We start from the raw sequence: 23,408 nt of genomic DNA, 5'->3' as shown, positions 1-23,408 counted from the left end.
ATGGGGTGACAGATGTCACAGCCAGATCTCTACCACATTTATGTCCAGCAAATCAATAGTGTGTTATTTGTACCCACACCGAAATAGTGCTCTGTTATAGGTGATCTGAGAAGGAATGTTCCCTGAATCTAAGCTCCAGCTTTACAGAATGGGATTCCTGGATTTGTTAATGACTGTACTTACTAGAATGGTAAACTGAAAACAAATTGAACCCAAGGCTGTATGACTATAGAAGGCATGCAGATTGTAAATGAGTTTCATATGTCTACACCTTTTCTCCACATTTAAAATGGTACACTACATAACAAATACACCCAAAGAATCTGAAAGAAATTTCAAGCAGTATTTTGATTTGTTGAAAACCTTTAGTTTTCCCTTAAGTGTTATTGTTTGTATATTGAAATAAATAGTCAATTTTTTAGTAAGTTCCATTAGCAGCAGTTAAATGTCTGGCCATGTCTTATAATGGAATTTGAAGATACATGTAACATAATCATGGCTGGCAAGTTGGCTATGTAAAACCACCAGTGCAAGGCTACATGATAGCCTTACCTCAGGCCTTTAAAAAAAATATTCTTAGCTGGGCATGGTGGCACACACCTTTGATCCCAGCACTTGGGAGGCCGAGATAGGAGGATCACCATGAGTTGGAGGCCACCCTGGGTCTATGTAGTGAATTCCAGGTCAGCCTGGACTAGAGACCCTACTTCGAAAAACAACAACAACAAAAAGAAGAATTATACTTGAGGCTATATATTAATTGCAGAATTAAAATTGGCTTTTATAAAACTTTAAAGTACTTTGTATTAATGTAAGGCAAACAGACACCTTTTGCTTTGGGAAGAATAAAATTTTTCTTTGGAATAGCAGTTGCGAGCGTTCATATCTTACAGTCAATATGGCTTCATAGGCCTCTTCATCTTCTAGATAGTTCCTAAGTCAATGTCGAGTTGTATATATCACTCTCATATCTCCTAGTAAGGCAGATGAAGGCCAGTCACCTTGTGATCATGAGCGCTATGCGTGTGTGTGTGTCTCTTTTGAAGGTCTGCCGTGAATTCCAGCGTGGAAACTGCACTCGTGGGGAGAGTGATTGCCGCTATGCTCATCCTACAGACGTGTCCATGATTGAAGTGACTGACAACACTGTGACCGTCTGCATGGATTACATTAAAGGCCGATGCTCCCGGGAGAAATGCAAGTACTTTCATCCTCCTGCACACTTGCAGGCCAAGCTCAAGGCAGCTCATCACCAGATGAACCATTCGGCTGGCACTGCCATGGTAAGAGCAGGCTGGGCCGTGGGCTGTGTTTCGGGATAAGTCATCCATTCACGCAATGCCCAGTTTGTCTAACAGCCTAGGTTTAGATAGTCATGAGCAGATCTTAATATGAACAGTCATAATCACGAGCTACGAAAGACAGGACCAATTTGTTCCACTTTATTTACTAAGATTTTCTAAGGATAATTGCTTAAAAGCTTTACTAATGATCTTAACCCACTGTACACTCTCTTCGATTTTTTTTCAGAGAAAGGGTAAATTATATGACTTAAGCAGTAAATTATTTTCAGTGCTTTTTAGTCTTACCTCTCCTGAGTGCCTGTGAAAGGCACAATATTAACTGTCTTCTATGAGCTCCTTTCGAAGGCATTTTGTTACTCTTGTTTTTCAGTGCCTTTTGAAAACATGGTACTTGAAAGATGAGGTATTAGGCAGTCCCTAATTTCCCAGAGGTCAAAGTTACTTTTCCTGTCTGGGGATACGGTCCAGGCCAAGGAGAAGATGAAGGCAGAAAGCCAGCTATAGCTGCAGGGAGATTTCAACATGACTGGAAGGACTGCCTTACTGAATCAAATTTTGGTCGGTTCTGCATAATAATATCAAAAGGTAGCGAGTATGAAAAATAATTGCATAACGCTTCACTCTAATAAGTTGAGAACTCAGAATTATAAGGCTGTCATAACTATGGATAAGTTTAATGTGTTGATCTATAGCAAATAGTTTGAGAAGACTAAATAAAGGCGGACTTCATGAAGAAGTTTATTCTTTTCACATTGGCACGTGGAATATAAATACATTGTAAAAGGATGATTTTTTTTTGTCCTGTTCATGTATTTAGCTCAGGTTGACTTTGCTAAGAGCAAATTAAGAACTTACATAAATAATATTTAACCTGGGTGTGGTGGCTTGTGCTTGTGATTCTAGCATTTGGGAGGCAAATTTCCATGAGTTTGAGGCCAGCCTGAGCAACAATGTAAGACATCTTGCCTCAAACATCACCACCACAGTTTAATACCTCTTTGGCAACTTAGTGAGTTTTTATTGAGGCTGTTGAAGACCTAGCCAGTGTTGCTGAGGGAAATATTTAATAATAATACCAGCACTAGCCAAACACAGCTGGCAATGAACCTAGGAAAATAAATCCCGATAGTGAACAAGCTGTATCAACCGCCTTGATGCCAATCTGGGTTTTGCCCTAATTTGGAGTTCCCTGAGCAACACAACCAGAGAAAAAGACACATCCTCCACTTATACCAAATGGAAACCTTTAAGTAGCTTGATAAGCCTTCTAATATCCAACTCTGTTAAAATCTTTAGTCATTTCCTTTCATGTCAGTGGTGACCAAAAGACATTCCAAATGATACATTACATCTTTCAGTTTAGGGTTTCGTCATGACCTGTGCTGTTTGATCCTCTCAAATAAAGTTGGGCTTTTTTTTTTTTAATCTCTAGTGCTACTTGGTATATTGTCATTCATATGTTTCAGGAGATAAAAGTAAACTAAGAAAGAGCAGGTCACTTACATGGTTGTCATAAACTCTCTTTTTGACACAGGGGAAAGTAGTCACTCAGCACAAGTGTCCTTGCCTCTTTAAGAATTTCAAGCATGCTTCATTGTTGTTGCTAGGACATGTTAAAGTGACATGTAATTTGCTGAGGGTGAAAAATACATAAGAAGTAATATTGGGCTGGAGAAATGGCTTAGCGGTTAAGGCATTTCCCTCTGTAGCTGAAGGATCTTGGTTCAGTTCCCCAGGACCCACATAAGCCAGCTGTACAAGGGGGCACATGCATCTGGAGTTCATTTACAGTGGCTGGAGGCCCTGGCATGCCCATTCTCTCTCTGTCTCTTTCTCTCTCTCTCTTCTCTCTCTCCTTGCAAATAAATAAACAAAAACATTCATAATTTTAAAAATATTTTTTAAAAAAGCCGGCATGGTGGTGCATACCTTAAAAAAAAAGAAATAATATTAAATTCTCCAAAGAACCTAATCTAGGGTCACTTTTGAGTATTATAATCGTGGTAGGATTGTGAAATAACTGTAGACATGAAAAAAAGGTTAAAATGCTGGTATGTTTTAGTAGTTAACCTTTCAGATATTTAACAAAGTATATATCGCATACTATAATGCATAGTGTGCTTCTCTAAATGAAAATTGCATATATTTGTCTTAAGCATATATGTCACCAAAGTGAGATAGATGGGAGGGTTGGAATGATTCATTCATTTCCACACAGGTGAGTTGGGAAACATAGAGTCGTAGGATTTGAATCTGAGATCTTTGTCTAAATTAGATTTTGTTTTATTTGCCACACCAATGTCTATTTTATCCCAGATGTAGCATTTATCTCCTCCTAGATCTACACTGGAATGCTAACTGGCAGAAATCTTTCCTGTCATCTTTGTATTCTTTACTAGATGAGTTCCCCTGAGATGTTAATTATAAATGATGACTGACTGTTACAGTGTTCTATCACATCCCGTCCAAATGTGGTCTAAATTAGGGAAGTTAAAAGGCCTTTTACCCCTTGTATTTCTGTCTTGATCTAACGTCATCCATGGCTAACCTTTGCAATTAGTTGCCTCGCTAGGTGTTCACTGTTTATTGAAGTTTTTCCTCAAAAAAAAAAAAAAAAGTTTTACCCTTGTGGAAGAGTCACAGGCTGTTCCTTACATAATGGGCCCTTCCATGGCTCGAGTACATTATTACTTTTCATGACACTAGTGGTTAACCCATCCCTCTCCCACAGGCTCTGCAGCCTGGTGCACTTCAACTGATATCAAAGAGATCAGCCCTTGAAAAGACCAACAGTGCCACCCCGGTCTTTAATCCCAGTGTTTTCCACTGCCAACAGGCTCTGGCTAACATGCAGCTCCCACAGCCTACATTCATCCCTACAGGTAAGAACACGGCTCTGGGATTCATGACTTTAGTGGTGTGGGTGTGTGTTCATGCAATGCAGCTTCTCAAGGGCTTTCATTGAAGGACTATTCACATATATTTTGATTACAAATCAAATAAAGCAATTACTTGTAATGTGCTCTGTCTGGAGCAACTTATATGATTTTGGAAATGCTTGACATTGAGCTAGGAAAAAAATATTAACATTTTTAATTTTATGTTTCTTTTTTTAAATTTTTTTGGTTTATTTTTATTTATTTATTTGAGAGCGACAGACAGAGAAAGAGGCAGAGAGAGAGAGAGAGAGAGAGAGAGAGAGAGAGAGAGAGAGAGAGAGAGAATGGGTGCACCAGGGCTTCTAGCCACTGCAGATGAATTCCAGATGTGTGTGCCCCCTTGTGCATCTGGCTAACGTAGGTCCTGGGGAATCGAGCCTCGAACAGGGGTTCTTAGGCTTCACAGGCAAGCGCTTAACTGCTAAGCCATCTCTCCAGCCCTTAGCGTTTCTTATTGTTTGCTTCTTGTGTTTGATTCACTTGGTGGGAGCATAGCTAAGCATCAGGTATTGCTTTAACAGACAGCAGTCAGTTGTTAAAAATTCCAGCTTCAGCATTAGAAGGTTCTGTTGTCTATAAATATGATATACCAAAGGTATTCTAAAAATTCTAAAAATACAATACTGTTAAGTTTAAGGAAAATATAGTGTGGCCACAGTGTAGCATATATGAAACACACAGCTTTAGCCTGTAACTCATGAGGCAGTTAATATAAAATACGTTTATAAAATGTAAAAGACAGTTACTATAAAATACATTATTACCTTTTCTAATACTTTATAACATATTTTATGCCACACCTTCTTTTAAACTATGTTTAATAGCATAATTATTTTGTACCAAATTAGGGAGAAAACTTGAAACCAGAATTTTGTTCAAATAAATACTATGAATAAGTGGAAACAATTTTCTTTCAACACCATATGAATGACCATATAATATCTTAGGAGCAATTTGAAATACTAATCATTGGGAGTATAACAAAAAAAAATACCAGAATTCTGAACATCCCAGTTTCAAAACTATTATTGTATGAGAATAAGGAGTTGTGGGATATAGCTAAGAGATAGAGAGCTTGCCCTGAGTTCAAGTCCTAACACTGCAAAAAGTAAATAAAACCAAAATAAAGCCTTTACTAAGTGAAGGTAACATTTGCATCAAAATCAATGTAGAAAGCACTATTAATTTATAAACATGCTTTTAATATTGTATACTTGTAATTTGGAAAAATAATTAATAATTAACTAATTAATTTTTAAGGGAGCCATTGAAATAAGTCATTAGTCACTGACTACAGCAATTATTCTTACTTGTTACACAACTGTACATATTTATGTAATAGTTTCTGAGGTAGAATAGAGAATTCTTTGGCATATGTTACTTTTCAAATAATAACTGCTCACATCTCATGATTTGGAATTCACCCAAATACTAACAAAAAAGTATGTAATGCCCACAAGTAAAAGAAATAACAAGGATGAGTTGAAGTAACTTTAATTTCTGGCTTTTCTTACTTCAAGCATCATGGCAATTTTCCTGAACAGCACATTACTTCACTCAGGCTACTTCCCGTTTTTCTTACAGGTAGAGAATAAATTTGGTAGCCCAGAAGGTCTATCCAGGGTAGTTGAATGTGAAAAAATTTGCATTGTTCATTCTAATTTATATCAGTCCTTCTCCTTACTATATTTACAAGTTATATTTTTTCTGTGCAAATTTTGCCAATATAAAATCTGTATTTATCTGATCATGGTGGCACATGTCTGTGATCTCAAATTTTAAGAAGCTGGGGCAGGGAGATGTTTGTGAATTAGAGATCACCCTGGACTCTATAGTGAGCCCTCATCTCAAAACACAACCAAAAACATAAATTTAGAAGGGAAAAGATTCCCAAATTTTTCTTCCCCTTAATTGATAACAAAATTAAAAACCTATTTAGCTGATCTCCTTCCATAATGGAAAGGCTATGGCCATATGATCATATTCTGCCCTTCCATTTCAGTGAGGTAGAGGAAACATTGTTAGTTGATTACTTCTCTAAATAGAAAAATGAGCAGCATGTACCAAATCCTACATCATGTTTTTAAATGGCTATGTTTAGTAAATGAAAATTCTATTTTTTATGATAAAATTATTTATGAAGTATTTGCCAAGAATTCATAGACATGTAGTTTAAGTGAAGTTATTCTTTTTATAAGAAACTGAAGGTTATTTTTTTTTGTACTTAAGAATCTAAGAATTGCTTTGAGTCCCTGAGTCTGGGGTCTTAAAGCTAATCTGTAATTATAAGCATGGGAGATTACTGGTTTGCATGTGCTGATTGGTATTGCAAAAATTATCTTTCTTGTTAAAATTCACTTCTGTCTGTAAAGCCTTAATAATAAAATATCTTTTCTTTACTTTCCACGCTTTTCTGCATGGTGTACAGGGCCAATACTGTGCATGGCACCCACTTCAACTTTTGGTAGGTTTTGTACAAAAATTCTCAACTTTTTCTATTCTGAAATGTGATTTTCTGCTTTGACTGTGAGAGGTTCATGACTGAATAAGGTGAATAGACATTTTCTGAGTATTCACAGTTTAATACAGTGTTTTGTGCTCCATGTCCTTCTGGAATCAAAATAGTCCTACTTTCTCAAGTTCTAATTGTTTGCCACTGTGGCCAAATTCTAGTCTGTCCATTTCTCTGTTTCTACCCTAAAAAATAGTAGCTGAAGCCAGGTGTGGTAGCACATGCCTTTAGTCCCAGCATTTGGGAGGTAGAAGTAGGTGGATCACTGGGAGTTCGAGGCCATCCTGAGATGACAAAGTGAATTCCAGGTCAGCCTGAGCTAGCGCGAGACCCTACCTCGAAAAACCAAACAAAAAAAAAATAGCTGAAAGATTTAAATTTTTTGCTGCAATATGAAACTGAGCAGTTTTAATATTTTATAGCTATTAGTTTAAAAGTAAAAAAAAATATTTTTTTTTGTTTTTCAAAGTAGGGTCTCACTCTAGTTCAGGCTAAGCTAGAATTCACTATGTAGTCTCAGGGTGGCCTTGAACACATGGTGATCCTCCTACCTCTGCCTCCTGAGTGCTGGTATTAGTCCAGCTTAAAAGTAAAAATATTTTAAGTGTGTAATTCATATACCACAATGAAACAATTCCTCCTCCAAAAAATTACCCATATGCTCTAAACCATCCAATGATCAGATGTTGAGAAAGCATGACTCAGGAAACCTAGAGCATTCTGCAGTATTCTTAGGTAAACATTCTAGTATCCTAGGATAGAGCTCCATCTGCACAGAAACTAGGGACAACAGAATCCACTTCAAAAGTGATCTGAGGGGGTGATGTAATGTTTTAACAGTTATATACATATCCTTTATTTAGCCACCAACAAAATGTGGTAGCCATCACTAAATCATTTGGTTTATCACTAATACTATAGAGAATGAGAAAGTCACTGGGCAGTTCACACTTGCATAGTCCTAGTGGGTACCATGCAAAAAATGCATATTTGTATAATTCAGGGAAGACATACCCTAACCCTTTCCACATCACAATGTCATGTCAATTCAATTTGTCTCATTCATTTTGAGAATGTGCAATAGCCTGTCCTCCACCCCACTGATGGATTAGTTACGGATCCCAGAGGGCCTGACCAGGCTTATTAAAGGGGAAAATCAAAACCATGATCGTGTAGAAACCCCACAAGCACAACAAGATGTGAACACTGGCTACAAAGATGAGGACTGTGAGGGCTTAGCTGTCCCCTTGGGGAATTTGCTTTGCTGCCGATACTAACAGGGACATTCTCTGAATATGAGTAGAAGAACAGACTTGCACAAGCTTGAGAAACGTGTCTATGTGTTCACATCTTGTGACCTGTTTCTGGAAGATTCTTCCTGGCCCTGGCCCTGGCCGAGCTCTGCTGGGGAATGTGACTGCATGCTCTAGTGCTGCTGCCTGCACGGGTGCTGCTCTTCCAAAGGGGGCTGAGGCTGGTGGGGGGAGACATGGGTGTTTTGGAGTTGGGTGCAAGACAGCAAGAGAGGCCTTAGAACCTAAGGGACCAGAGATGGATAGAAGGGGGAACTATGGAGTTTCTGTTAACCACCATTTGATGGGACAGTATTAGGTTCTCTGACATTCCATGTGTTGATTTTCCTCCCAGCCATTTCCTTTTTCAGTAGACCTTGAAAAAATATCTGAATTCAATTGATGTAGACATGATGTTATTTTATATGTATGCTTCTCATTCACACATTTCCATTCACATATTAATCCCATGATAGGCTTTCCAAAATAAGCTGGAAATTAGCAAAGCATCTCAAAGCTTCCAAATGAAACAGACTCTCAAAGGCAAAGAAAGATATCCTGAAAGAGACTTTGCAGCCGCAAGGCATTGTAGCGCTAATATTTGCTATGAAGACAGGATTTATTATGAAATACTCCATGCATTTGGTAATAGCCAGATTTTCCAAGGGACCTACCAAAGGTGAACTTCAAATTCTGCACACACAGTCCATCGTCTTCTTAGTATCTGCTCCTCTCCCACATACCCACCAGCAGAACTAGCCCTTGGTGCATGCAGCTCAGGTAAGTATGCATGACAATAGGGTTTGCACCTGCAAATCTAGTGACAACACTCAAGTCAGAGTGAGCCCAAGCTCCAACTCACAATGCACTAACCCCCAGTGCAACCCAGTGTCATACTAATAATAAATTACATTTCACTTGCACTTGCTGAAAACTTAGCCTTTTGAATCAAACGACAATGGTATGAAGCTCAAAAGTTAATGAAATGTTAGAATGGTTCTGTGTTCCTTAATGGTAACTATAATTGGCTTTCCCCTTTTCTCTTTTTAAATTTTCCTCCCTTCCATCATGCTGTGTTGCTTTGCACTGACTCTGATTGCATGTTGCATCCCGGTGTATCCATCATGATGATGTCACATGGCTTGTTGCTGGGATACCGCGTACGCCCCATTCCATCGTCTGTGTCATGGTTGTGTAAATGCTCCATCCTCCCGTGTGTCGCTTCCATGATTTCCTACTGAAAGTGCCCATGATGCACAGTGCCACACCTACTGCTGTGTCCGCAGCAACAACACCTGCTACCAGCGTTCCCTTCGTTCCAACAACTACAGGCAATCAGGTTTGGTCATTTATTTCACCTGTTCAACCCGAGAGCATTACATAGTGTTGGTAAGGCACGAGCGTATGCTTTTGGGATTGGTGACTCATTGCTTAGTATGCTTACATGTTTCTTAACCAGTCATCACATTTGAAAGTTTTATTTTTCTATGCATTCGAGGGTAGTGCATGTAAGTTACAATCTATCCCAGGGCCAACAGCAGCATGTCACTCATGTTTAGTTGATGAGCAGATGTCATTCTTATTATTCTATATCCAGTTATTGCTACCACACCAATCCTCAAATGCATATGCTATAGTAAATAGTTCTTAAATGCTTCCTCATTGGTCAAGAGGAGAATTTGTTTTCATTTATTGCCATTTTTTCTGATTGTATTTGAGCTTTGACAGAGTACACTCATCACTGATACTTTCAGTTCTCCCGGAAAGGAAGCAAGATACCACATTTCTTTACAAGGCATAGATGCCCTTATCATTACTCAGGGGTTACATAAGAAATTCCTTCTCATGCAGACATTAGATGGGCCTGTGTTGTTTTGATTTTTGTTGGTTTCCAGTATTTTCAGCTAGAGTCATAGGCAACTGAATCAGTTTTTAGGAAGTCTTAAAATTGTAAGGCAAAATTATGCCATTCTGCCTTATTAGAGCTCTAAGCATGCCCACAGGCTGCGAGATCCACTGCTGTTTACATTCCCAACATGGAAACCATGAAGCCCACAAGCTGTTCCTTCATTGGAGAACAAATCATATTCGAGTCCGTGCTTTATGCAATTGACTCAGTGGAAATAGTGAACATGCTTTGCATTTTTCTGTGAAATTGATCATTGTTTATTAATGTACTGCACACCCAAGCAATGGACACAAGAAACAGAATTCTCCCAAGAATCTAAGTTAGAATCTTTTTCAATCAAATTTTCTTTCTTTCTTTATTTGCAAGCAGAGAGACAGAGAAAAAGAGAGTATGGGCGCACCAGGGCCACTAGCCTCTGTAAACAAACTCCAGATGCATGAGCCACTTTGTGCATCTGGCTTTCCTTGGGTACTGGGGAATCAAACCAGGTCATTAGGCTTTGCAGGCAAGCTCCTTTACCTCTGAGCGATCTCTCCAGCCCAATTTAAAATCTTGTTTACTATTATAGATACCCCAACTACCAGTAGATGAACTGAATAGGAGCATGTTTATTTCACGGTTTTAGAAATTTCCAGCAAAACAGTAAATTCTCACAGAAAATATTTGTAAATTATATCTGGTATTTACATAATTATGTTGGCTAAGATTTTGGTAGATATTTGCACTAAGAGACATTGCTTATAACTTAGAGTTTGATTTACGTATTCTAAATTTCTAAATTGAATGTGACCACAAGTAGATGGTTTTCTTATGTGGAAATGACAGCTGGTCCTCTATTTTCCCAGTGAGCTTACAAAGGCATCAGTGTTTATTTTTAAAGAAACGTGATTTTTGTAGCCAAAACACAGCTCACTTTTGAAATTTAATTTCTTGACATTCTTATAGCTTCATTTTTATTGAAGTGAAACAGAAAAAAAATTGGGTCAGGATTTGACTGACATGGTTATTGAACAGACTGTGTGTTATAATTCTATGGCAGCGCAGAAAATGGTGCGGTTTTGGTCTGCAAATTGTGTTGCTGCCCGTGTAAGTCAGGCAGAATTGCTCCAACTGTCTTGCAGTTTGAATGGCGTAATTAATTAGTATTTTCATTCAAATCATATTTTTAACGTTTTTGTTATTGTTGGATTCCCACATTCCTTTACCATTAACCTCTTTTTTTTTGCCTGGTCCAGAGGGCATAGTAGTGTACACTTCATTTGGTCAGGCATTCACTGGAAGTGTGTGTGTCTTTTGAAACCACATAAGAAGCTGCATATCTGAATTGCACTCATCCAGGGTGGAAAGTTTGAAAGTCTCCCACCTGCGTGGTGCCTTTGTGTTGAAGGAGGCAGCAGACATATTTGTTGCTGGACTTGTCCCCTAACTGAGGGTGCCTAGTCTGAACACTGTTAGATAAAGCCAATAGCTAACTGTACAATAGATAAATAGGTACCATAAATCACAAGGAAAGCTTTTAAAAGACATCATTGGGTACATGGAATATTTGAAGAAATTAGAAATTGTAATAGTTTTTAGGGGTGCCATTTACTTATAGTGTCAACTTGGAGTTTTCCCTAGCCTTGAGAATGTAGATTTTGCCAACACTTATTTCTCACAGGCTGGTGTCCATCAATCAAGGTAAATAAAATTCATGAAACTAACTTTCACACAAAAGATGTTTGGGAAGAATGATTGTTATTTTTATTTGCTTGACTCCATTAGAGAATGTAGAAATCTTTAACAAGTATTGAAATTTTCTTCAAAGGTCAAAACTGCTCTTTTATAAACGGCATAGCTTACCCAAGATATTTTTGCAAGGCTAGAAGATATGTAGATTAAAATGGAAAGTTTGAATCATAATGTCACTTTTATGAAATGTTGGGAGCAAACATGTTTTCTCAATATTTGACTGTGGGAGGAAGTGAGCTGATAGCTGGGTGGTCTGGGAAAAGTTTTGAGAATGTATAGATAATGCCTTCAACACTGGTGAGCGTCTCTAAGGCATAGGGCCGTTCTCTGTGTTGATTGTCATAGCTGTGTGGGTCTTTAGTGATTATGACATTGGCACCATTTCACAGACAGGATCGCAAATTAGGAATGGGGAATAACTTCTTTGGGCTTACTCACATAAAGGGAATCAAAAACTAATTTTCCAACTCCTAGTTCAGTAACTCTTTGATAATTCTTACTTATTGTCTTGCTTTTTTTTTTTTTTTCCATTTCAGTTGAAATTCTGAGCAGCAGAGTTACGGAGTATCAGAATCTCTCCACGAGAACCTCCATATGGCCTTTCTATATATATTCTCATATGGCCTCTTCTACCAACACAACAATAAGCCTGGTACATTCAATATATTAGTCAAAACAAACATACCAGACAACATATTCAAGTAAAAACAAAGCATTCGGAATCAATGGAAATGTTAAAGCAAATAGAAATTCACTATGAGTTACCTTATAGAAATATTGACCTTATAGGAATTATCATGTAGAACATAAATCATGCAATTTTGTGATTTATCAGATCCATCTTATATGAATTATTAGACTGAACATAACCATAAAATTTTGAGATTTTTTTTCCAATAACCATTATGCTAACTGAATTTCCACAATGTACTGTAGGCTTACTGTACATTCTTGGTAGATAAATGTCTGTTTTTGAAGTGTTACTTTACTATTTTGTTTACAGGATAGACCATTGGGTTGATTTAGAATGTACCATATCCAGTACCATTTTCCTCATTGTTGTATTGTATTGTATTAGCTTGTGTTCTGTTTAGTTTTGACATGCTATAATGTTTTCCTGTATATGTGTGGTGTTTGATTTCAACTACAATGTCATTAGTGGGGAAAAGAAGTATATGTGCTTAACAAACATGACAGGTTCATGTTAACATGCACTCTTTAAAATGTTTCTGTAAGTTTCTTACAGCCTACATACATCTAAAAGGCCTCACTTTTGAATGTGCACAAAACCTGCTCAGAAACATGCATGTTTATTGTTTTAACTTGTAGTTCTGATCTTGAATAATCAATAATGTTACTAAATTTTTGCAAGAGAAAAGTAATGACTTATACAAGGTAGGGAACTTCTTAAAACATAATCTCTAATCACTCCTCTTAAATAACTTGAAAAACAGGTATTCACTTTCTAATGAATTTCTCAGCCTTTATGAAATTATGTAAATTATCCATTCCATTTGTGTGTGTGTGTGTGTCGCAGGAATTCCTATCTCCTAGGTTGAGTGTCTAAAATTGAGCCATTTGTTATCCATGTTCAGCTGAGGAACTGGTAGTTGGTAGCTAGCTTAAAGGTATGCTAATTGCAGGTTATAAAGCAAGCAGAGAGATAGGGGCATAGAGAGAGTTTTTATATACTGGCAGAAAGTGTGTAAAACTATTGCAATGTAACCTTTTGCACAAGTGCCATTTTCCAAATGCAAATTGCTTATGCTCTTTAGAATGGTTGAATAATAAGTAAGATGCAGTCTAGCAAAAGTCAGTTAGGGTGAAAGAGAATTGTTTCCAAATGAGGCCTTTCCTCCCCAAATGGGCATACTTTCCTGTTGATCACAGAGGGAGCCTGAGTACAGGTTTGGAGAAATAGCAGGGGGTAAGGGGCAGGGAGTCATTTAAAATGACTGTTTGATTTATGCAAAGAACTAAGCAAGATTCCCACAGTTGTCTTTCACTTCATTTCAACTGTGTTTCCAATTTGACTAAATGCTTCTGTGAAGGAGCAAGCATTCACAATATATAGCAAGTGTTTCCCTGCCCAAACATGAACCTGTAAAGTCTTTTATCCCATAACCAAACCTCCTTTTTGTTTGTTTGGATTCATTTACTTTATATGTGTTTTAAAAATTATAATAGGTTTTTGGTTAGTATATGGGATACCTAATTCCAACAGAAGTGATCTTAATCACTGACCCTTATGAAATAATATTTTACTTGTGAAATTAATTGATTCCTGTGGCCTATAACATCCCTCTCTCCACTCTGCTCAGTTATTACTATTATTATACAGTGGAGGAAATGTGATGTTTTACACCAACTTAAGTTGATTTAATATTCTGTACTAAATATATATTCACTAATTGAAAAGGAAAAAATCATCAAATTATAAATATATGCATATATGTATATATATATATAAAAACACACAAATGTCATTTTTTCTCATTCATCAAATTTGCAATCAAAGAAACTCATTGGAACACCTTAAGCCAAGTGACAGGATCACACTGCAGAGCAGTGGAGTTGGCAGACTTTTTCACAGTTGACAAAACCTACACAAGGCGGAAACCAATTGTTCCTCCTTTTTGCATCTTGATTTGGAACATTTGACATTTGAGACTATATCAAACCACATCAGATCAACTCAGAATATCAGAGAACAAGATTACCTCTGGTTGTTAGTATCCTGTTAAGCTTTCAGTATAAATCCTGGTCAACTGTGACATCTAACCTGTCTTGTTAATATTGTGCCACTATCCTCTGCTAAGTGTTGGCCTGGAGTCAAAAATCCAGTTGGCTTTTTATCTGTGGGCTTTTTGGACCACTTAATTTCTGATTCTTAAAATCTTGGCATTGCTACCGAGGAAAGTAGAATATGCCTTTTTGAAATGTCTTGTGTATGGAACTGAGTTTTGCTAGTCAGTGCCTGTGTGTCTCCAGAAAGACAGATCTGATTACATATATCCAGGAGCAATGCGCCTGCGCTAGTCTGGATGTCATTCTTAATGGATATGGCAGTGTTTTGTACAAAATTAACCTGATTTTGTAGTTTGACATTTTGATGCAGTGTACTGTCTCATAATCTTTTTTAACTTTTGGCTAAGATATACATAGACCATAAACCTAAATCACAGCTGCCCCCATGTTGCTCTAAGCACTGGAAGATATTAAAATGACTTATTTTTAGGAAGAGACACAGTGAGGGACATTCAGGGTAGTTGTACTGTTTAGTGCCACGATTGTCTATATTGTTGGCATTCTAAAAGTTGCTATATAAATGGATTTAAAGAAAGCAAGCTCAAAGCCCTAAAGTTTTGATCAAATTCAACAGAGTTTTGAGGAAAATGCAAGTTTGAAATAGCACTCTTTAAACGAGTTGTGCAATGACTTATTCAGATTATCTTATTGAAGAAGACAAGATTGAGTGATAAGTCATTCGACTATAAATTTCCATTTTAAGAGACAAGTCACAAAGTTAATCAGTGACTCTAAACAAAAATTTACTAGATCATTTGTAAATAAAAAAATTCTAATCACTTGTGATTCATAGTGAGCATTTTATAATCTTTGTATTTTACAATGGCCTCTATTTTTATTTATCCAAAATTACTTTTTATCCATTTTCTTAGCCATTCGCAAACCTCTCAAGACTCCTAAAATTTGGATAAAGTGAGTCATATATATAGAAAAGCAGTCTAAAGTTATCTTTTAAGAGGGTTTTAGTAGATTCAATTTTTACAAATACCACTATGTAACCAGAACAAGTATATTTTAAATAGGGTTTAAAATTAAATTAAAATAAATGGATTCATAAAATTGCTATTTAAATACAGCATTTACTTTTGCGATTGGAGCATGATTCTATAACCAGCTGTTGCATTTGATTTCACTTTTCTAGATTAATCTTTAATTTGTAGCTAATCATGAAAGCCATCTTGTCCCTATGCCATCAATCTTCATCCATTCTGGAACATGCTAAAGCACTTTGATCTTGCCATGAGTGTTGTCCCACACCACTAGGCTGTGTCCACTAATGGGAACCTTCAGCTCACTTCCTCTCCAGTTTGGGAAAAAGCCAATTCTCCCTCTGCTGTCAGCAGGAACAAATGAAATTAGTCTTTTCAACTTGAATTGGCATTTAATGGCATGACCGATAATCATAGTGATGTCTGAAGACCAGACACCATTTACATTGCATTTTATAAAATGAGCAAGAAAGCTCTTGTGCTATTCGGAATGTTATTTACTAACCTCGCCCTTGGAGAGTGTTGATGAGAATGCACTTAGCTAGAACACAGCCCACATTTTCTGAGATCTTTTCATCTGGAGGATAGGCTGTGGTGCACAGACTGGTAAGAAACTGCAGTTACCATTCAATTTCTTTTCTTTTTTTTTTTTGTACATTTCACTGAACACTGAAATCAAAATAAGTCATTTCTTAGGGAAATCTGATTTCCTCATTCTGATTAATAGATTTAGTATGATCGTGGCCTCATTTTACCAGTGCCTGTCAACGGTAATAGAAAAATCACATCAAAAAGTGTGTAGCATTTTTTGCAAGTTGAGTTGATAGCCTAATCAAACTGTAAATAAAACTACAAATACTGATTCTGGGCACCAACTCATTAACTGGTGCCATGTTTCCATTTTTTCTTATTGCCACTTTTTAAGGTTTTTACTTTATTACTTTTATATATAATTTTGAAGGACAGTTAGAGAATGTTTAAGTTTTTATTAAATATATTCAGAACATCTAGATAGGTTGTAAACTGACACTCTAGCAAAAAAGATATAGACTTCAGCTCATAATACACTCGATAACTCACAGTTTAAGAACAAATTTAACTTTATACGCAAACAATAATTGTCAACCAATTATATTTAGTTGTTGCTTTGGCAACAGAACTACAACATGGCTACCTTTAGAAGTGAATGTGTGTGAAAGTGACAGTATGAGCAAATCACATATACAGCTCAAAACTCAGAAAACATGACTTTTTGGAGCCCTAAGTTCCATGTGAAAGTTGAATTTGTGTCCTCTGGCGACTTTTTGGTTTACAACATTGGATTCTAAGAGTTAGGCTTTCTAGGTTATAGAATTTGTTGTGTGGATAGGGCTATTCCACAGTATTTTGAGGTCAAAACACAACCATTACATATGTGAAATATTACCTGATGCTTTTTCATAACTTTATTCAAAATGACCTATTCATGTGGTATCTATATCTGCAAAAAAATATCCTGTTTTGGAATTACATTCACAAGTCTATGTGAGGATTGAAGCATAGCTAAACATTTTGAAAGGAATTTATATTTATGAAATCATGCATAAGGATACCATGGCATGCCCCCTATCAGTGCTTAAAGAGACATACGCTGCAGTTATCTGATTGTCTCAGTTAGGGTGCGAATGTGTGAGACACACCTTTTTTGCACTTATGTACATAGTCCATGAAAGCAATCCTTGAAGCTTTTTTTTTTTAAATAGAAGAAGTCTGTGATGATAGTGGAAACGTTAGTAAGAGCGATTTCTGTGGCTTTGAAGGAAGATAGGGTACTGTGTTGCTATAAGACTTAACCAAAGCAAAGTAGCAACCGTTTGAAAGATGTCTTTTGCCTGTTCAGTGTGTCCAGTATAAGAAAACATGCTCCTGGCACTACTGTAGACATGGCTTTACTTGTTTTCTACCAGTTTAGAGGAGGCTGTCCTCTAACCTCCCTTTACCAGGTTACGACTTCAGCCTCCCCGTGTTTTGTTTGAACTAAGCAGAAGAGAAGAGAACCAGCCACCAAACACTCACCTAACCTTATAGCTCAAAGAGAATGTCCACTCCACACCTAGAGATAGCCATGGAATTTTCTTGTGGCCCCCAGGCAAGGAAGCCTAGCAAAAGGTGGAAATTGGGAAGATGAAGGGATGGATCACCATTGGTACTTTGATTCCTTCCATCCTTTGAGGTTTGTGGCTCTTGCCCTGAAAAAAAAAAAAAAGAGCTCATCCCGGGGCTAGGGTAGTTGGTAATGGGTTACTGCTACCCACTTACTAGCTCTCACAGAGATGAAAAATAGGCCTGCTACTACAGTTCAGTGGTAGAGCACTTGCCTAGATGAATGAGGTTCTGGGTCCCATCCCCAGCACTGCAAAAGGAAAAGGAAAAGAAAGAGAGTGAAAGACAGATCGAATAATAAACCAAAGCCAGAAAGCAATCCAAGCCTTATGGTTACCCATTAGCTCAGGGCCAGTTGGCTAGAAATTTCTTTTCTGTTCCCTCCACTTATAATCTCTTAGAGTCAGCATGTGACAAACAGATTTACAACCTAAGAAGCATTTCCACTTATATAAAATGTAAATTTTCATTCATCTTATAATTAGGAATGCCCAACCTAATTATACATTTTAACCAATATTTTTATGTTATTATTTCCTTAGGAATCTGTAAGCCACAAAAATATTTTCATAGGGTCAATAGAGATGAGAATTTTGTGAATATATGGTGCTGGGGATGGAGCCCAGGGCCTTGTACATGCTAGGCAAGTGTTTTACCACTTAGCTACGTCCCCAGCCCAGATAAGATAGTAAGTTAAGAAGAACTAATTCTAAAATAGTAGGAAAAGAGTAAGAATGACCCTTGAAACATCACAAAAGATGCCCAATGAATTTATGGCATGAAATGAATGCCTTATAGCCACATGGTCACACTTTGAAGTTTAAGTGTAGTGCCTATGTTTAAATCAGTAAAACAAATGAGAGAATTAACTATAACAAATATATGTAACTGAAACAAATAAATAAAAACGATCTCTGTTAGGATTCAGTTTACCCAATTAATAATTTCCAACCCATCTACTTGTCTCAGAGAAATTTTGTTTCTATAGAACCCATCCAGTTATAGTATAGCTAAAGTTAAAAATGTATTACTCTGAAATAAGTTTCCACTCTTTGCAGACCTTGCAAAAGTCCTCACTAGTCACCTTCTACTTCAAGTTACTTTTGAAATACCTCTGTAATAACTAAAAGAAACCCAACTAGTAAGTGGGCTTTTTTCTCCCAAACATACAATCTTAACATGTATATGTCATCAAACTGCATGGTTCAAAAGCTTTATTTCTGTGTACAGATGGTATTTGTTAATGATGGAAACCAAATTATTTTGTTGCTATGTTTTTTTGTGTCTAGCAGTTGAGGGAATGATATGGTTCTCATTTCATTAGACTCTGGGGATGCCCTTTTCAAGATAAGTTTGCTTTCATTATTGAAGTTGTTGATTTCATTATTGGAAAATGAACCGTTTGCTCCCATGCTCCCAAATTACAATGATCTAAATTAGGTCTTTTTTCCACAAGGGGTCTCACTATGTTGCTCAAAGTAATCCAGAACTCATAGCCTTAAAATCCTCCTACCTTACGCTCCCAAGTAGCTGGGTCTAAAGATGTATGCCACCATGTCCAACTACAAATTAGGACTTTTTATTAGAATATGCTGTTTATACAAACTAATGCATTTCTTTGTGACATTTTCATAAATGTGCTTTGGTCATATCCCTCTATTGTTCTATCTTGCCCCCTTTCATTGGTCTCCTTGCATTTCCAATTTACATTCCTCATATTAGGGAAAGAAAGTGCGATTTGTATAACTGATTCTGGCTTCTTTCTGTTAACATGATGATGTAGGGCATCTCAAAATATACTTTTTTAAAAAAGACATAACTTCATGCATTCATGTAACAGCAATGTGGAATGTAGAAAATGGAAACATTTGTCTTGGAGAGAAAAAAATGGGTATTTCAAAATGCCTATAAGAAAATTATTAGTCCCATGAAACAATTATGGATTTACATGATGATCAAGATATAGAAATACTACTTTCCCATCTAAATATAGTAATGCATTCCCTCAACTGCAGATGATTTAACCTTTTTCAAGTTATAGTGCTGTAGTGCCTGGTTGTGTTTAGAAGTCTGCATTATGTAACTCATTTTAGTATACTACTCTTATGTTTATTTTTTGTTCTTTTAATAAAGTTTAGAAATTCCCTTGTTGCGTGTTTTTTATGAATCCATATTCACACAAAGTTCACAAAACGGCTATTCATGTTCTATTATATTGATCCTGACATTAATGACCCTGATATAAATTTTAAGTTGATGAATTGGCTCCATGTTATAATTGTGCCTTGAGTAAAATTTAGTTGCAAATACCTTCAGTATTTTAAATCAGGTACATACATACATCCATTGTGTTACACGCATCATTCCCATAAGATTGAAATTAGTAACCCAGGAATTTTAGTAAAAAAATATATAGAAAAAATATTAAGCTCAAGCTTCCTGGTTTATGTTGTGCCTCAGAAACCCGAGGGCAGATTCTAAAATACATGATTAGAAGTTTGTATGTACCCGCTATTTATTTCCACCCACACCTTCAGTGTATCATATACCAGTGTTGGCAAGTTTGTCCTTTGCATGGTGGGCACCAATTGTTTCATGACAATGAGATGCATGGATTTGTCCATTTAAAAGTTTTGTCACAGGCTGGAGAGATGGCTTAGCAGTTAAGCGCTTGCCTGTGAAGCCTAAGGACCCTGGTTCGAGGCTCGATTCCCCAGGACACACGTTAGCCAGATGCACAAGGGGGTGCACGCGTCTGGAGTTCGTTTGCAGTGGCTGGAGGCCTTGCTGCGCCCATTCTCTCTCTCTCTCTATCTGCCTCTTTCTCTCTGTCTGTCTCTCAAATAAATAAATAAAAATAACCAAAAAAATTTTTTAAGTATTTAAAAAGAGTTTTGTCACTGAAGCTTGTTCTCTGCAACAAATGGCGCAGGAATGAAAAGATAACGATTTCTGGTTTATTTTTTATTTTATTTATTTTTTTATTTTTTTATTTATGTTTTTATTTTTTTATTTTTTTTTTTTTTTTGGTTTTTCGAGGTAGGGTCTCACTGTGGTCCAGGCTGGTTTAATTTTTTTTAAGAAAACAAATGGAGCATAGTAATGCTTTTTTCTGACAGATTTCTATGGACATCAAGAGTTCTAACCTGAAACTTCTCTGCACTGAGCCTTCTGCTATAGTTGGGCTACTGAACAATGAGGTGAAGAGAGTTTCAATCAGAAGTTGTGGCAGAGTAAATTATTATTCACCTGCCTATGACAATGACAAGGGCCAACGATGAAGTTGGGTCCTTACCTGATGCCAGCTTGACCATATCATTCTCCCCTGCCTTTCATGCCCTACTTTACTATTTCAAATGTGATTTCCACTTAGGCATTTTTATAAATTTTTATTTATTTGTTTGAGAGTGACAGAGAGAAGGAGGCAGAGAGATACAGAGAGAGAATGGGTGCGCCAGGGCTTCCAGCCAATGCAAATGAACTCCAGATGTGTGCGCCCTCGTGTGCATCTGGCTAACGTGGGTCCTGGGGAATCGAGCCTTGAACCGGGGTCCTTAGGCTTCACAGGCAAGCGCCTAACCACTAAGCCATCTCTCCAGCCCCACTTGGGCATTTTTGATAAGCCAGCCTTATTCCATGCCTTTGCTGTGTTGTATGTGTATCTGTGAGTCTGACAATCCCAACACCAAAACCAATCCAGTATATAAACACTTACAAGAGCTTTGTGGCCTCTTGTAAATTCAGGTTATGCCATTCTCTTTGAAGCTGCTGAATGATAGCTATTAAATCAATATAGCCATCCCCATGGTCAAAACGATGGCTTGAAGTTTCTATTGGTCAGAAGGAAGTTGACCCACAGGAAAATCAGATGTTAACCAAACTTTCCCCAGAACTTTTCAATTTCTTTCCATAGTATCCTTTGGGGGACTTCCTTCCTTCATCTCTCACGATAAACTGTCATCTTCTAAAAGCCCCATAGGTACAATTTACCTGGCCTGTGTCCTGTGGTACTTCTAAAATCTTCCCCTTCACAACGGTCCTGTCGGACATCTCAGGCTTTGGAGAGCTGCTCAGAATGAAGATCTAAGAGAAAACTTTGTCTAAAGTTAAAGAATGGCAGCGCTTAATATGAATGTACTGCCTTTCCTTGGGGCCAAGGCGTTCTGTTTAGAAAAGTACGACTCTCCAGTTGTCTACTGTCAGTAGCATGCATAGATAAAAAAGAAACAGGGCTGGAGAGATGGTTTAGCGGTTAAGCGCTTGCCTGTGAAGCCTAAGGACCCTGGTTCGAGGCTCGGTTCCCCAGGTCCCATGTTAGCCAGATGCACAAGGGGGCGCACGCGTCTGGAGTTCGTTTGCAGAGGCTGGAAGCCCTGGCACGCCCATGCGCTCTCTCTCTCCCTCTATCTGTCTTTCTCTCTGTGTCTGTCGCTCTCAAATAAATAAATAAAAAATGAACAAAAAATATTAAAAAAAAAGAAGCGTGTGTGTGTCTAAAACAAGCGATAGGCATTGAATCTTTGAATCTCAGCAGTCAACTGAGTGGGATAGTCATTTTTCACCCCAACAAGGCCAAATGGTGAAGGTTCTTGTGGTTTTGCAAGCAAAGTTCTCATACAAATATGAACCCAAAATACTGACAAGGTAGTGAAAATCTGAAAATTCCAGGGAGTAAAATCCAGTCATGACCGACTCCTGTAAAGAGCATGTCACAATGAGTGACCTTATATGAGATGATATTTCCAGAATATTCTAGCGCTTATACTTATGACCATTAAACAGATGAACACATGTACTCTTAGGTTTTGATCCATATACTCCACTTTAATTATTTTACTTGGCTCTTTCCTGTAATGGAAATTGACATTTGACTGAGTCCTCAGATTTTCATTTTTAGTACATAACTTAAACTTCTCACATAGGCAGGGAGGCAGGGGTTATCTGGAAATTTAAAAGCATGATAAAAGGGGTAGCCGCCTGGGCATAGGATCAATTTTGTGAGAGAGACACAAAACCTGATTCTCAATCACATAAACATGCCCAAAGCAAAAGCCCAGCATATTAGAATTCTCAAGTGGATGCAGAAACCAGTGTAAGTACGAAAGACATTCTTGTCAGAGGAGCCAGCGTTTGTGTGTTGTGCATGGCCACATGGCACATGGCAGTGAAAAGTACAACAGACACACATAAAAAATGGTGGGGTGGGCTGGAGAGATGGCTTAGCAGTTAGGCGCTTGCATGTGAAGCCTAAGGCCCCCGGTTCGAGGCTCAATTCCCCAGGACCCACGTTAGCCAGATGCACAAGGGGGCGCACGCGTCTGGAGTTTGTTTGCTGTGGCTGGAGGCCCTGGCGCTCCCATTTTTTCTCTCTCTCTCTCTCTCTCTGCCTCTTTCTCTGTCTGTTGCTCTCAAGTAAATAAATAAAAAGAAACAAAAAAATCTTTAAAAAAATGGTGGGGTTTCCTGACAAGAAGGAGGGAGTGGTTTCCCTCTGTGTGATGTAATGCTTTGCCTTCTTGGACAATTGCAAAGAGAGTTTGTGGAAAAGGAAAAAACCATAGGGTAGCAATTGATAAACAGCAGAAACAGCATCTGCTAAAACAGATGGCCTATTCATGAACGGCTGGACTTGAGGGAATACAGAAGGAAACTGAGGCATGTACACAGTCTGCATATTTATGGAGAGCGTATGGCTGCAGAAGATGCTGATCCCCCCATTGACAATCATTGTAGCTCTCAAGAAGGTGGACAAGGTTATGACCCAGGTGGGGACTTTGCCTCT

At 37.6% G+C, this 23,408-nt stretch overlaps 1 protein-coding gene across 5 annotated transcripts in view; it reads left to right on the top strand.

Annotated features, from left to right (window-relative positions):
• Mbnl3 (muscleblind like splicing regulator 3) overlaps window positions 1-19,771 on the top strand; it is a 116,096-nt gene extending 96,325 nt beyond the window's left edge. For 4 of the 5 annotated variants that reach the window (XM_045140032.1, XM_045140033.1, XM_045140031.1 and 1 more), the window contains 5 exons: window positions 1,047-1,283; window positions 4,036-4,186; window positions 6,672-6,707; window positions 9,292-9,386; window positions 12,224-19,771. In XM_045140032.1, the coding sequence (XP_044995967.1) occupies window positions 1,047-1,283; window positions 4,036-4,186; window positions 6,672-6,707; window positions 9,292-9,386; window positions 12,224-12,235 (531 nt within the window). In that variant the 3' untranslated portion in view covers window positions 12,236-19,771. The remainder of the gene's footprint in view (window positions 1-1,046; window positions 1,284-4,035; window positions 4,187-6,671; window positions 6,708-9,291; window positions 9,387-12,223) is intronic. The other variant, XM_004653977.2, reaches the window with a different exon arrangement.
• The last annotated feature ends 3,637 nt before the right edge of the window (window positions 19,772-23,408 follow it).

This window comes from Jaculus jaculus, chromosome X (assembly GCF_020740685.1).
Source record: "Jaculus jaculus isolate mJacJac1 chromosome X, mJacJac1.mat.Y.cur, whole genome shotgun sequence".
Classification (NCBI taxonomy): domain Eukaryota; kingdom Metazoa; phylum Chordata; class Mammalia; order Rodentia; family Dipodidae; genus Jaculus; species Jaculus jaculus.
Note: the sequence above shows the minus strand (reverse complement) of the source record. Positions and strands in the feature narration are given on the sequence as shown.